General features: G+C 42.5%; 1 protein-coding gene across 8 annotated transcripts in view; it reads left to right on the forward strand.

Annotated features, from left to right (window-relative positions):
* The window catches only part of POU2F1 (POU class 2 homeobox 1), a 108558-nt gene that overhangs the window by 54444 nt on the left and 37571 nt on the right, over positions 1-16543 (forward strand). For 6 of the 8 annotated variants that reach the window (XM_074322341.2, XM_074322342.2, XM_074322346.2 and 3 more), the window contains one exon: positions 10634-10699. In XM_074322341.2, coding sequence (XP_074178442.1) covers positions 10634-10699 — 66 coding nt within the window. Of the gene's footprint in view, positions 1-7270; positions 7527-10633; positions 10700-16543 lie in introns of those variants that run through there. The other 2 variants (XM_019747406.3, XM_019747404.3) reach the window with 1 other exon arrangement.

Here is a 16543-nt window from a genome sequence, read left to right on the forward strand (position 1 = left end):
AAAATGAACTACTTAGTTTAAAATCCAACAGAACATGTTCAGGACTTGTCTGCTGAAAACTACAAAATGCTGATGGGAGAAATGAAGGAAGTTATAGAGAAATGGAGAAATATACTGTGTCTGCAGATTAGAACACTCAACATAGAAAATATCAGTTCTCCCCAAATTGGTAGACAGGTTTAATGCAATTCTTATCAAAATCCCCACGAGATTTTTAAAGGATAAGATTTTTCTAAAATTAATATGGGAATGCAAAGAAACTAGCTAACAAAATTTTGAAATAGAAGAATGAAGTAGGCGGAATCAATCTCTGTAGTTTCAAGACTTGTTACATAGCTGCAGGAATCAAGCCTGTGGGTTTTGGTGGCGTGATTGACACATTGTTCTGTGGAACAGTAGAAAACCTAGAAATAGATCTAAACAAGTACAGCCAACTGATTTGTGAGTAAAGAATGAAAGCAATTCAGTGGAAGAAGGAGCCTTTTTGACAAATGATATAAAAATAAAACCCTAAACCTAAACCTCACACCTTAGGGAAAAGACATAGAAGACAATCTTCAGGACATAGAGCTTGGTGAACAGTTTTGAAACATGACAGTAAGTTTTAATTTTACAAATTAAAAATTGGTAAATTAGACTTTATCAAAACTCTGTTAAGAGAATGAAAAAACAAGCTTCACACTGGGAGAAAATATTTGCAAAGCACGTATCAGATAAAGGACACTTATGTACAATATATGAAGAACTCTTAAAGCTCAACCCTAGTGCAACAAACAATCTATTAGAAAATGAGGCTTTTTCGAAAACTCCAAAAGTAAAGAATAGACATCTCACTGAAGAAGACGTGGATGGCAAATAGACATGTAAAGGGGTGTTGAGTAGTACTAGCCATTACGGAGAACCGTGCGATGTCACCGCACACCTAGGAGAACAGCTCAGTGAAGGGCGGTGAGGGTACCACATGCTGCTGTGGATTAGGGGAAACAGGTCTCATCCGTCGTTTGGGGGCATGTAAAATGGCCCGGCCACCCTGGAAAATACTTGGAAATCTCTTTAAAAACGAAACATGCGCTTACCATATGACCCAGCAACCTTCATTTCTGTGCATTTATCCCAGAGAAATCAAAATATGTACATGAATGTGCTTTTTGCATATTCCAGATGTAAGTACTTCATTAAATATGTGCTTTGCAAATATTTTCTCCCACAGGGGAGCCTGCGATCCTATGTACATCCCACTTTATGAATGTTTATAGCAGCTTTATTTGTAATGACCCGAAGTGGACACAACCAGAAACTCCCTCAGTAGCCGAGTGGTTAACAAACTGATAAACACGTCACGGAATCCTGTTCCTCAATAGAAAGGAGTAAACTATTGATACATACGACAGCTGGGATGGATCTTACGGGCATTATGCTGAATAAAAAATGCCAACCTCAGATGGTCATATGCTATATGATTCCATTTGTGTAACATTCTCAAAGTGATACAGTTGCAAAAATGGTTGACAGGTTAGTGGTTGTCAAGAATCAGGACTAGCTGAGGGAGAGGAGTAGACATGCCTGTAGTGGGGCAGCAGGAGACAAGTCTGTGCTGAAACAGTTCTGCGTTTGGATCGCAGTGGTGGTTACACGTGGCAGTAAAATGACTTAGAACTATACTTTATGACATGCACTTTCTACCAACGTCTATTTCCTAGCTTTGGAAGAGTCAACCAGTGGGGGAAACTGGGCGATGGGTCCATGGGACCTGTCTTACTGATTCTTATGAGTTTCTATTTTAAACAGAAAGTTAAACAATAAGAGGGATATTAGAATTGCTGTGGGATCTCAGAGGAACAAATAGTGACTTGCCAACAAGGAGAAGGAAGAGCTGAGGTCCTGACTTGGGAACCTGTCTTTACAGGACTGTAGACTTTTCACGGATTGATACGGGGTGGGGGGTGGGGGGGTCTTGTGGACAGGCTGAGAGGCCTGTGTGTGGGGCGCGTGCCACTGTCCTGTTCATGTTACTGTGACACCTTCGTCACGTCTGCTTAGTCTGAAGAACATTTGAACCAGTTGAGTGGAGGATCTCACATAGAACTCTGAGGCACCTGTCACCCTTATTGTCACAAATTCATGAAACCTGAGAGTAAGAGGGAAGACGTAACTTACCAATATCAAGTAAAACGGAATAGTTCAAAAATGCATGGGAATAATCAAAGCAGCACGTGGTTTTAAATACAACAAACCTGTTTTTCATGGGTTTAAGAAATGGAAATCAGAAGAAGCCACAATCCAGTTGTTAAAGCAGGACAACTCTAGTTTTAGCCAAGGACGTCAAGACAAATTGTGGGCCTGTGGGAAAGCCCTGGAGTCAGGTATTCGTTTACTCCACGGGATTTCACACTCAGTAATTACATATTTGGGTGATTGTGTCATACTTCTCTCTGCCAGCCAGTTGTAAGCATTCTGTCGCTCAGCAGTTGTGTCCCCAATTTCTGGCAGCACTCAGCGAGTACTTGTTGACTGCATTAAAGCATGAAACCAATGACTTAGCAAAACTCTGGACAGTTAGAGATGTGAAGACACAGCGTGAGCAGCTTGCTAGACAGACAGTCAGTGTGATGGTAAAACTTGCGGAAAGCCATATGAGACTGAAGCTTTCACCACTAAGACATTTCAAGATTGGGTTTTGTAATGAAGATATGTTTACTAACGGACGCCAGAGTGTTAGATTGTGCTGTGTACATGGCTGTAGAAATACCAGATAGCACAGGTCAAAGAGGAGCCCGGAGCAGGTGCCGTGTAATGCTAGGTGCCTTCTAGTGTGGCTTCTAGCGTAGCTTTCTCTGTAAAGCAGAGTCCCAGTCCGTTGACTGCTGTCCCCAGGACTCCTGCTGGAAGCCCGTGTCCTGCCCGGCAGCTCGCCCATGCTGATTCCTCATATGTCTGCACGTCTGCTCCAGCCAATGGGCTGTGTCTTACCAGGAGTCACTTACTAGTTTGTGTTCCCAAGCCTGTTCGTGCTGGCTGCAATACTTATTTTAATTATACAATTTATATAATTATTACATGAGCGAAGCAGAAGGGCAGGAAAAGAAAGACGATGTTTTGTGAAAACTTAACTTGAACCTTTGAAAAGGTTTGATAAAGTGTAATTACTAAAAAGGCTATTGAATAAGAGTTGAACAAAAGAGCTGTAAAATATTAGGGGTAAATTGTTCTAAAAGAAAATGATTCTGCAGTCAGATTGCTTGATGTGTCTTTTAAGTAAGTTCTTGCCTTACTTTTAAAGCAATTTTTCAGTCTGTGGCTCCGTTAGTCAATTCAGTGGGTTGAAATCAGCATTAGAAAGAAGAGCCATGTATCAGAGTGCATGAATCTAGGAAGGATCGGTGTTTCATGAGACTTTCCTTGAGTTTTTCATATCTGTTCTGTGCATATTATGTACAATGTGAAAATGAGAAAAGCTTGTAAAACAAAAATAAAGAAATTGACTTTAGAAATATTAGATAAGTATGTATTAAGGTCTTTATCCAAGGAAGAAGAGGAAACTCAATTAGTGAGTCCAAACTGAAAGCAAAGGCTTTGGTCCAACATCAAAAGATTGGTGAATGAATGTATATTTATTAAGATGCATTAAAATGCATTAAAATGAAATGTGTAAGATGTGTACATAATGTTTTTATGGTATTTATTTCAAATTGACCTTTTTGATTGACTATCTAACTACAGGTCTCAGTGTCATGGGGAAGAGTTTCGGCATATTTTATTTTACTTATTTTCCTCTCATGCCTCCTTGTTTTGTCCCTGTCCCCATTCCCCCCTTTCTGTCACTTAATAGCTACCTACGAGACATTGTCTAGGCCCCAGTTTACTTTTAATGAAATAAGATTATGAGTATTTATTGCCCTCTTTCCTAATGTAAACTACCATTACGTCACGTCAACTCCTAAACTAGAAGTAAAATGAAAGCAGTTAACTTGGATTCATTCATGCTGAAGCGTGAATGATTGACAATCCCACAAACCTCCCAGAAATGATTTTTGGTTTTTTTTTAAGAGTGTTCTTTTTAGGTTAAGTTTTACTCTGCTGTTTCAGACAGAGCACCAAATGTAGTGACCATTCACAGCTGTGAGGAAAGCCGTGTGTTCCCTTCTTTTAGTCTTACTGTGCCCTGGCTGGGGGGTGCAGGCCAGAGACAGCGGCCATCCCTCCCTCGATCTGTCTGTAGAGGTCCGGGCAACCCCCGGTGTTGGGCCTGCCCTCTACACTGCACACAGCACCGAGAGCAAGAGTGGCAGGAGGGCGTTTCTTGCCCTTCGTTGTAACAAGGCGAGGCCTCCTGCACCCTGGAGAGCGCCACCTCAGGGCTGCTTCCTTCTTTGCCCCTTCCCCTCCTTGGAGTGAAGATGGTGCATTTTGCAGTGAAGGGCGGAGGGGTCCTTCTCCACCGTGGCCTGTGTGAGCTGGTGCGTAATGGGCTCCCTGCTGTGCAGAGGCCCCAGGTGACTGCACCAGACCTCCAGCAGGCACCCCGGGTGGCCGTGGTTGTGTGGCTGTAGCTTCAAGACGTCGGAGCTGATATGTGAAGGGCCAGCTTGGCCTAAGAAGAGCAGTTCAGAGGTGCTGCTGCGCAGGACAGAAGGCTAGGTGCTGAGGTGCAGAGGGATTCTGTGGTGTGATAATACGCGTCAAACTGTGTGAAGGCAGAGAGGAGGGAGGGAGACGTTTATTGACATCTGTTATATTCTGGTCACATTCATCGTTGCTTCTCGTCTTTTCCCATAGGTTAGAACTTGTACAGTCATTTGAATTTGGCATCCTGTTTCAGTATATATTCTTGCTCGTTTTATGTTACGAATTATGATTGAATAAAACTAATGTCAATCCTGGGTCGTGTCTCCCCTGGCACAGCGGCCACCTGCTCCAGCTCCTGGTGGCCTGAGAGGACTGTCAGGATAGCATTCTTACCCTGACAGCCACCTCATGAAGACATTGTCATTTGGCAGATGAGAAAATAAAGGTTCAAAGAGGGAAGAAGCCTGAGTGTCGCAGGTGCTCAATGGCAGCGTCACTTTCTCCCCCAAGCCCTCAACTCATGTTCACGAAAGAAGTGATTCTCTAAAGCATAGAAATACCCGCAGTGCAAATAGAGTGCTGATCTGAAAGTTAAGAGAGGGTTTTGATTCTCTTCCTGCCTGTTACTCACTTGCAAGGACATCTTTTTAAGGTTCTTTATAGAAATCTTATCGTTCATTTCCTCATAATGCATTTTTTTGGGGGGGCGATAGGGGAACAGGACTTTATTGGGGAACAGCGTGTGCTTCCAGGCCTTTCTTCCAAGTCAAGTTGTTGTCCTTTCAATCTTAGTTGTGGAGGGCGCAGCTCAGCTCCAGGTCCAGTTGCCATTTTCTAGTTGCAGGGGGTGCAGCCCACCATCCCTTGCGGGAGTCGAGGAATTGAACTGGCAACCTTGTGGTTGAGAGGACGTGCTCCAACCAACTGAGCCATCCGGCTGCTCAGTGGCAGCTCAGCTCGAGGTGCCATGTTCAATCTTAGTTGCAGGGGGCGGAGCCCACCATCCCTTGTGGGACTCAAAGAATTGAACTGGCAGCCTTGTGGTTGAGAGCCCACTGGCCCATGTGGGAATCGAACTGGCAGCCTTCGGAGTTAGGAGCATGGAGCTCTCACCGCCTGAGCCACCGGGCCGGGCCCTCATAATGCATTTTGAGTTTAATTTGAACCGTAGTGTTGGCCAAAGTTACATATTTTTAAAAATCCGACACTTGACGTGCTCGAGACTGGTTCTCAATGAAAGCACTTACCGATGGGGCGATAGCCTTGGGCACGCTCCTGCCGCCCAGGGTCCTCTTCTGTGTGTCTGTACACACTTGACTTTTAAACACAGAACCTTTATCACCAGTTGCTGCTCTCCTCAGTCACTGCAAACAAGCTATTTTAGTCTGCTGCTTTAGTCAAGTCCACATGCCCAACCAATTTCCTAACGGTACAGCTTGTCCATAATGTATAATAGCCAAGAGCTCAGATTTTTATGTCAACAGAACATGGTTTTCAATCCTGACCCCACTAGTAATGATTAGTGTGACAGTGGGTTAAGTACTTGAGCTCTCTGTTCCTCTGTCTCCTTATTTTCTAAAAAGGGTAATAATGCCTACTTCATGTGGTGTTTATAAATCTCCTGAATTGCCTGTAATGATTAGAATGGAATGTTGTCATATTGTAATGCCTAAACGTTTGGGGTTGATGTTTTGACTTGTAAAATCACTCTAAAGTGACTATTGTTTAATAAGGATTTTATACACACATATTCATATCCCTTAATAATGTAAAATTTACTTAAAATACTACGTAATCCCACAATTTACATGGCTCATTTTCTGATGATGGTGTTGTGACAAACCGTCTTCTACTTCAGATTGAGTTTGATGAGGGAAGTATATCAGAGTATGTGACGTCCGGCTAATCTAGTCCGTGAGCTTGGTAGTGTAGAAAGAGTTGTGCACTTTCCACAGGGCTTTCCACACTCTGGAAGATCATTTTATAGACCCTGCGTGCTTCTGGGTTACACGGCCGCTTGTGGGGGAGGGCTTTCCCCGACGCGGACGTTAACATGGGGAAAATTCCCTGCCACTGGGCTGGCACCATCTCCACAGCCCTGGGTTCGGCTTCTACCATGCTAATTATTTCCTTGGGATTGTTTGGATTGTGTAGAAAGGGTTTTGCAAATCCTCTTATTACTGAAGTCATTGTTGCCAGCAGGAATGAGATTAAAGGTGCTTAAGTCTGTAGAGTTGTTTCTAATTTGTACATGTCATTTCAGTGGCATTTTAACAGAACTCTGTCTCCTTCCTCTCCCTTCTCCCCCAGCACTATCTCAAGTTAGGTCCGAGGAGCCAGGCCATTGGAAGAAATCTCATTTTATCCTCCTAATTATTATGCTGGCACTCAGGAGATAATTTTTCCCTTCATGCACTGCCAATTAATATGCAAATGGATGATACATATTTATGCAGTGATTTAAATTATGCAGGGAGTGCTTTCAGTGTATTCTGTAAATGAATTGTTCGTGGACTTCAAAGTGCGGGCTGCTGTGCTAACGAGGAGAGATTTGCATAAGGCCCTAATCACGCGCATACTGATTAAGCTTCATTATGGAAACTGCCAGCTGCAATCTTTGTTTCTATTTTATTACAAAAAGGGGAACTTTTCATGCTTCAGTTGCCTTGACAATGTCAGTCCTAGCTGGTAGCAGAGACTAAAACTCCTCTGAGCAACTGAAGTTTCCTTATTCAGTTGAAGATTGCTATGGTGTAACTGAAGTTGTGTTTTGCGTCTCCCCCTCCCTGATCCACTTGCCACCTCCCACCCTCGTTCTCTTAGATTTGTCAGAAACAGTAGTACCTTCTGTCCCCCCCCTCCGCCCCCTCCCCACCGCTACCTGTTTCTTCCTTGCTTTGGACTGTCTGCGCCTCTAGAAGATTTCACATCAATGCTGGACTGCAGCGACTATGTCCCAGGTGGGTACCAGCACGGCTCTTCCTTATGAGCTTTAATGTGGAAATAGTGTGTGGGCTGACTCCGCAGACGTGCTTAATCCATATGCATCCAGCTTGGGGGAGGGGCGAGGTGCGGGGCACTGGGGAGGACGGGCACAGCACAAGCATTGCCTTTGCAGGAGGTCCCTCCCTCCCGACCGCTAGCTCTTCTGCTTCAGAGGATATTTTCAGTAAATAGTGTGGATTTACATTTCAACTTGAGTGGAGGAGTTTTGCTTTTTGGAAATTTCTGTTGAGAGCATTTCATGTAGTTCCAGAAACACTATATCTGAAACAAGGTCTACAGTGTACCTAAATAATATGTGCATATTAATAAAAATGTTTTGCATACTCAATTCGAAGGTCTTATATAAAAACCAGAAGTACTTAGTGAAAAATAAGGTGGAGCCAGAGTGCAGAATTGCTCCCATAAGTATGAGTGTTACTGCCATCGGACTGGTGATCAGTTTCCACATTTTAGGAACTATAAACTCATGTCAAATTTTGGCTAATATTAGCCTTTTTTATTTTTAAAAATTAACTTCTTCAGAAAACAATTTTAAGTGCTGGAAAGCCAATTTTTAGAGTTTTTCCTATAGAACAACAAGCCTTTTGGGGCGGGGGGCTGTCTGCTTTTCATATAGAAACTGTCTTTAGTGACTAAGATTTAAAGATTCAGGGGCTTTGGTTTGTAGACACACGGTGGCTCATAGCGCCATGTTTTGTGTTGAGTTTTGTCTGTCTGTATGCAATATTATTGAGGCCTCTTTAGGTTACTCTGGTCACCTGGAGGGTCAGATGCTGTGACCTCTAGGACTTTGACATCTTACAAACCTTTGCAAATAATGTTTTTCCTGTAAGTCATTTTTCCCATTTGAAAAAATTGAGGCTGCCCTCATCACCTTCACAGTTGCCAAGGACAGAATAAAACAGTCGTTCTGAAAATGTTTGAATTTGTGCGCAGAAGGCAGGACCTAACCCCAAGGTGGTAACGATATCTGCATAGCACGGTCCAAGCCACGTGCGAAAGGGCGAGTGACTGAACAACAAACATGTCAAGGGCAGCTCCGACTCATTCTATGCACTCAGGTCAAGATGCTCAGAGAGGAAACGCTTCAAATATCAAAAAAGAAATTACGTACAGTTACTCTTACTAAGTTGGGAACTCCAGAAAGGAAAGGAGAAGGCCTCTTTAAAATATTCTTAGCATTATATTTTAGAATTAGAAATTATATCTCTCTTTTCAGTTAACAGGTTTTAAAGTCTTCTCCTTGTACAGTTAATCAGGATCTTGTTTTATTTTTTTGTTATTTTGTATGTGAAGTAATTTTGTTAAAAGTCTTTGAAGCTCTTGACAATTCAGTAGAAAATCCTTAGAGGATTCACATAGAATACCTGTGACAAAATCTTTCATTTATGGTTGTGGAAATTGGGATATGAGTGGGATAAAACAAGGTCAGGCTTAGGACTCGGTAAGAATTATACCTACTTTATTTTTATGGTATGTGGAAGATTATCACTTTTTATGAATGTTAACTGGTTCGTTATTTTTCCTACTTTCTTTTAAAACACATTCTAAAGGAAGGGTTGAGCGGGGTGTGTGCCTAATAGTTTGTTCTGTTCCACCTGTTGCGATCTTTGTTGACTTTCGTAAGATTTTGGTTAAGTCATTCAGAAAGCTGATTCTCACTAAGTTGTACACCTGTTCCTTTCAAACCTTAGTATGCTTTCAGATGATATGTAAATTTTTCTGGACAGTGGGGGAAAGGAAGTGGTAGAACTACCGTCATTTATGACCAGAGACGCAGAGTTTGAACACTTTGACCAAAGTGTTTGAACAAACCAAAGATGGGATGGAACTGCATAAGCACATAAGACGGGTGTCTCTTTACAACATTGTTACAACAGCTATTCCACACTTCCGGGTGGGAAGTGGAATCCATGGGGCAAGGACTCCTGACACTTTCTCATCCCTTGGGCGTGAGGAAGATGCCACTGTGGCAACATGGCCGGGACTCCTCGTGATCGTTTTGATTTCTTGTTTAAACAAATGACAAAATGTGCTCTTTGGTCAAAGATCAAATGTAATACGGTTAAAGTATTTATTCTCCGCTAACCATTTAACCAGTAGTTAAATTCTTCTTAACCGGTGGGGGGAAAGGCAGAACTTGTTTGATAATGAACTTGTTTGATTTATAAATATGCTAAGTTTGAGTTTGCAGTAGAAGTAAAATAAGATCTATTTAATGTATATTTAATTTTTACCCGTAAAGAGGTAGAAGAAAAGCAGACTTGCTCTTGTCTATTCTCTTACATATCTTCTGAGATACCTAATAAGCTTGATGAAAACTTTTTGCTGTGAAAATCTCCATTAAGCAGACAACCCTAAAAAATATCAACCCACAGCCTCAGGTTCCTTTGGGGTATCAGGTAGTGTAGTTTGTAAGTGAATGTGCTTGTGATTCACTCTTGCAATTGTTCGATGGAGCTGTCGTGTGTCGTGGGCAACTCCTTGAACTGGTTTCTCATTTTGACACACGTTTAGTTTGTTGGAGGGAGGAGTGAACATGGAGATATTTTTGTTAGCTATGCTTTCTTTTATTTTGTTAGGTTGAATTACTGTCCAGTCTGTTATCAAGATTACCAGTGTATTGTTTTGGTCATAATGCACCGATATCTTGGCTTAGGAGAAAAGACACTTGATTGGGAGTAGCGTTCTTTCCTGTGTGAGGGGCTTCCTCCCAGCTTTGTTTCTTTAACGTATTTTATGCTTTACATTATAGAGCATGTACTCCTTTTAAATATCAGACTCTGTGTTATAATTTTTTAGGGTAGATTTCTGTTATTTTTCTTGGAAGAATCTTAAAATTCTTTAGAAAGACTGTTTATGGATCTTGTCAGGGTTAAGGGAACCTTTAGTTTCTTTCAAATAAACTTGACTGCAGTTTCCAGTGTTTTAGCGTTGATGCTACATCCTCCAACTGTGGGACATTAGTCAATATCCTCACCCCTTTCCTCTGCCACAGTTTTGCCTCCCTAACCACATCCCCACTTTTTTCAAAACCTAATTCACCTCTGATTTATTGCAGACTCAAGAATGAACAATCCGTCAGAAACCAGTAAATCGCCTATGGAGAGTGGAGATGGCAGCACTGGTAAGAGCCTTCTGAGATCCATCTCTTTGATTAGCTTTCCTACAGCTGAAGGAAGAATCCTGCCATTTAACTGTGACTCATATTTGGCAAATAAAGACCCATTTGAGTATTGAGTTGTCAGATACAGTTTAGTACCTGAAGGAACTGGGACTGTGTTTGCTGAAGACACATAACTTCTCCTGCCGGCAGCAACTGCAGAGTAGCTGAGACAGGGGTCCCATGGGTGCCGGAGTTCTGGGCAGGAATTAGGGGTTCGTGTGACGTCAGGCAGGTCCCCAATCGTTTTGAGACTTAATGTACTCAGCTGTAAGATGGGGGGAACATTTTGTAGGTCCCCGTGAGCATTAGGGAGACGTGGGGCACAGAGCAGGCTATGCACTGCACGTTCAGTACAAAGATGCACCTGGCACAGGTGTTAACAGAACAGAAACCTGCCTCAGCCCACATTCACCGTGAAGGATAGGGCAGTCATGGCAGTGTCTGCAGACAGTTCAAAACACACCTGTTTCTAGTGCATCCTGTTATTTGGTGACTTTTTAAAATTGCCTTGATTAAAGCTTCTATCAGGAGAAAATTAGTATATCAGTGAGAAAAGTAAGGCACCCTGAGAGGAAAGGTAAGTCCCTAAAGGGTGGCTTGCCCACAGCCCACACTTAGCACATGGCTCAGAAGACATGTGACTCGTGTCTTTATCATCTGCTGAGATGGCACAGGGGCTTCCCCAGTTTCCGGGAAAGGCAGAAATTAAACTACTCAAGCACATGAAGGGAATTATGGGCAGGAATACACAGATAGTAACGGTTTCTAAAGTACATGAGTTTCTGAAGCTTTGCCTCCTTGACCTGTCACTTAGAGAATGCCTAACTGGGAGATGCTAAGAATGAGCGTCACTCTTGGAAACGCTCTTTGTTTTCCACCCTCTGACCACACAAGCTTTAACGTGAAGCAGATGAGTTGAACCAATAGAGCAGCTCCCTGCCTGCATAACTTTCCTTCTGAACTGTTCTGTACCTGCAGCTACTCGTTAACCTTTCACTCCTGATGCATAGCTGCCCCTCTGGGTGAGACCGTGCTGTGGGGCTCCCTGTTGCATTCAGCATGTCCCTCAAGGGCCAGCCATGTAGACTGCTGTAGTGCCTCCCGGAAGGGCAAGGGCTGCTTCCGTTGTCGGAACTATCGGCAGCAGCCTCCTTCCTGCTGTTTCTCTGCTCCCGGTTTGAGCCCCATCTTTCATTGGCTGGTCTCTGAAGTGTAGGTGCCTTGACCACCCAGCTTAGCTGTGGGACTTGTTTACAGTCGATCCCATTCGTATGCTCACGGAGAGTGAGTAGGACACCCACCTAAAAATCACCTCCCCGGAAGAGGCCTGCATTCCTACGGGAAGAGAAACAGACTCAGAGATCCCCTGGAGAATGCTGACGTCCATTCCATCAGACTTCTTGGGACCCCAGCACTGTCCTCGCAGTTTCAGTTTTAATGCGGCCTGGCCTGTGTGGCGAGTTCGTTCCCACCGCAGAGCTCAGCTCTCTCAACTTGGTATTTTGCTGTTTAATGTCTAAAACTCTGACTTTGTGGCTAAGAACTGGGACTTTCTTAGGCTTCTTTGCTTCCATCGCCGATAGTAGCGGTTGATTTTCTCTTTGTCCTACAGAGAAGAATGGTATTGGTTTTTCACAAGCGTTACTGCTAATACAATAATATATAGAAGTTGGATCAAATGTGAGATGGTGAGCCATCCTAACTCTGGAACAAAGCGACTCACTCCCTGTCTGTCAACTGTAGCATTGGATGCCTGTATGAAATTCCAGATTCCTTCTGTGGTGTGGACCTTTACATTCCCTTGAGAATAACTGAAACCTTGGATGTTGATTTGTCAGCTGTTCTTAGCATCTCCCACTGATGGCAGTTTATTAGCTTAAGAACATCAAAATGCATTTGAGTTCCAGTTTCCATATTAAATTACCATATTTGATATGTTAGGTATAAAATTACATTTGATTCAGATAATTACATGCTTACAAATTGATTTTTATTTAAACATTAACAAACCTGCAGATTGTTTTGTTGTAATGAATATATGAATACTTTTGTGTAGACTACTACAATTTTAAACATTTCTAGAAAAAAATAATTTTGATTTGTGATATTTTAAGGAGAATGATATTAGGAAATTAAGATTGTGTTGTCTTGCTTCTTTGCCTTTCTCCTGCCAGAGTGATTCAAGTGGCACAGCTCAGTCTGACAATGTGCTTTTGTCAAATAGTCCTTATGTGTTCACAGAAAATCTATAGTTTAGGTTTGTTAATTTACTTATTCTGTAAGTGTTTGTCCTACATGTAAAATATTGCAGTTGGTGTTATTAGAAGACGCTAGTGCGAATTATGAGATGCTCTTAGTATCTGAAGAGTTAGCAATCTGTGAAGAGGTAAGACCCATATACAGGTGATGGATTCAAGGTAGATAATAGTAATTAAAAAGGAGGGATAGGAAAGGGCCATAGTGGTGTTCCTTTGAGCAAGTTGACTGACTGTGTATAGCCCAGGTGGAAGGAGCCACCGGAGAGAAAGAGACTGAAGAAGGGAAAACAACCGAGAAGGGCTGTAGTGACAATGGAGGGTTAACTTTGAAATAGACAAAGGTAGGCCCCTTTTTCTAAAATTGGGGAGGAAAAGGGAAGATTAAACAATGTCAGAAAACGGAGGTGGAAGGGGGAAGGAAAAGGAGGACTGTTCGCATGAGCTGGCCTCAGAGGTCCCGTTTCTCAGTACGGTGGTTGAGGGGGTCCTCGGGGGCAGGCAGGGGGGGAGTGCTTCCTGACGGCAGTGCTTACTGTTCGTTGAGTCCTGCTAACGTGCGTGGCTGACCACTTCCCACATGTGCTTCGTATCCTAATTGTTCAGACTCCTGTAAGGTAAGCACTGGTGCTGCACAGATAAGGGACATGAGCTCAGCGCTGTTCGGTACTTGTGGTCGCACAGGCCACGCGCCTTTCATTACCTTGCCTCGGAGAGCGAGCGAAGTGGAGTGGACGGTTTGACTAGAGCGAGTGAGTTTCACGTAGTTGCTTTCAAGGAACTGATTAAAATAAATAAATAGATAAGGGATCAATGGGCTTGTTGAGCGACAGGCCCAGGTTAAAGAACAGCAAGTGGAGCTTACGGAGCCAACAGGTTACGTGACCCTTCACAAAGCAGCTCAGGCCGTCCAAGATCAGGAGTGAAGAAAATGGAAGATTGGATGATTTTGCCAAAATAATATCGTCTCAACAGAAACCCCATCTGGATAAGCGGGACTAGTCATGGTGTTTCTCATAACACAGTTCTTTGCACTAGGCTGGGCTGCCCCTGGAGGAGCAGTAACTCCATTTCTTCCTCCTCCCAGCGCTCCGTGACCTCTAGCCTACTTCCTGTCTCGATGAATTTGCCTGTTCTAGAGATTTCACAGGAGTGGGATCATACAGTATTTGTCCTTTTGTGTCAGAATTATTTTACTTAGCGTACTATTTCGGCGGTTCATTTATGTTGTAGCGTGTACAGCTGAATGGTACTCTGTTGTGTATAAATACCACATTTGGTTTATCCATTCATCTGTTGTTGATGGACACTTGGGTTATGTCTACCTTTTAGCTATTGTGGAAATGCTATAGTGAACATTGACATACAGTATCTTGGAATTCTTCATTTCAGTTTTTTGGGGTATGTAACTAGTAGTGAAATTGCTGGGTAAACCACAAATGAATTATCTTACAGTTCTGGAGATCAGAAGTTTAAAATCAGGGTGTCGGAAAGGCTGTGTTCTTTCTGGAGGATTGGTGGAGAATCTGTTTCCTTCCCTTTTCTCGCTTCTTTAGGCCCCCTGCATTCCTTGGTTTATGGCCTCTTATCTTCAAAGCCAGAAATACAGCATCTTCAAGTGTCTCTCTCTGTCTCTGTCTCTGTCTCTGTCTCTCTCTCTCTCTGTCTCTCTGTCTGTCTGTCTCTCTCTCTGTCTCTTTCACACACACACACACACACACACACACACACGCACACCCTGCTGCCATTATCACATGCTTTCTGACAATCCTGCCTCCCTCTTTCTCTCATAAGAACCACTGTGGTTACACTGGGCCCACCCAGATCATTGAGCATAAACTCCCCATCTCAAGCCCTTAACTTAATCACACCTGCAGAATCCTTGCTCGCCATGGAGCGCCACTGTCCCTGCTTCCGGGATTAGGATGTGGACATCTTTGAGTGGCCGTTGTTCTGCCTATCATAGCACTTTATCCTAAGGTAAATCTGATCAACCGTATTGTAGATGGCAGCTGGAAAAGTGAAAAAGTTGTTTCATGTTTTATAAACGTCCGTAGGAAAAACCAAAGCATTTTTTTTGATGTAAAGAAATATTGGACAAGTTTGAAAGCCTTGTTCACTTTTAATCAAAAGGCACATTTCTTTCATCGGTACTCCTGACGAATGGTCATCTACCTGTGTGTGCCAGGGCTCATCCACTGAGAGCGAACAGTAGTTTTTGATACAGCCTGTTCTGTTATACAGCTCTGTTAGCTGTTCTTTTGAAATCTGCCCTTAGGAGCAACACAGATTAAAATGATTTTCCTCATGTTTTAAATGAAAGCTCTTCTGGGAGCCATTCCCAATTTGAAGTCTTCTCCATTTATTTGACATTTATTATAAAATAATAATTATAAATATAACTGATTCTAAAGTAATGATTCATACTATAATAGTGGCTGTTTGTCATTAAGTATTTACTAGATATGTTAAGCATTTTGTATAGATTATCTCACTTTATCCTTATAACAACCATGTGAGGCACTATTTTTCTCTTTTTATAGATCAGAGAATTGAGGCTCAGAGATGTTTAGTCACTTGACAAAAGTCACACAGGTCTGTAGAGGGAGCCGAGCCATTCTCCTATCCTTTGAGCTATGCTGTCTCTTAGGTTTGCTTCTAATGTGTAAGGTACTGCGCTATACTCAGTAGGATCACTAAAGTGGAATAAAATACTAGTTTTGTTCTCAAGAAATTTATCTTATGGAGCACACCTGTGTGGAAAATGTACTAGAAGATTCATGGGAAGAATGCATGAGTGCATGAGAGCTGAGTGTGGCAGAAGTTGTTCCAGCTGGGAGGTTCTGGGAAGGCGTTGGAAAAGGTGGCGTTTAAGCTGGACCTTGCAGGTCGGGTGGGACGTAAAGGCGATGGTGGTAGGTAATACACCCGTATGTTCAGCATGAAGAACCAGGAGGAGCTGCGGTGGGAGGAAGAAAGCTGTCCTAATGCCCTCTAACTCCTTCAGGGTTTTTCCATCATGTCCTGGCATTTCTAGGTCTTGCATCATTTACTCACCCTCAGAATGAGACAGTATTTCAGTTCTTCAAGAGAGTTCAATGTAGCATCCCACTACCATCAGCTCATTATTGTTAGTTTTGAAAACTTACCATCAGCCTATTATAATTATTTTTTATAACTAATGAAAGTAAAATGACATTAGATTAAAAATTTTTAATGTAAAGTGATATTTTTTCCTGATAATTCGTTGTTTTGAAATATTAAAACATACTTTAAAGCAGCTGACTCACCTGTTGATTCATTGAGCGTGAGGTAAATTAAATGTAACTCTTTTCACGTGAATTATGATAGAGTTAGACACCCTGTCCTTTCCTTGTTCACTTGATTTTTCATTCAGATGATTTTTTCCCTCAGGATAATATCAAGATCTTTTCGGCAATAGAAAAGGTCAAAGCAATTTATTACTGCAACCTAATACACATTTATGAACTACATTCCAATAATGCTATCAGAAGTTCCCAGCAACCAGTGGTGTAGTGTTCTGAGGGGT

This window comes from Rhinolophus sinicus, chromosome 11, assembly GCF_057876585.1.
Source record: "Rhinolophus sinicus isolate RSI-liver-muscle chromosome 11, RSI-T2T, whole genome shotgun sequence".
NCBI lineage: Eukaryota > Metazoa > Chordata > Mammalia > Chiroptera > Rhinolophidae > Rhinolophus > Rhinolophus sinicus.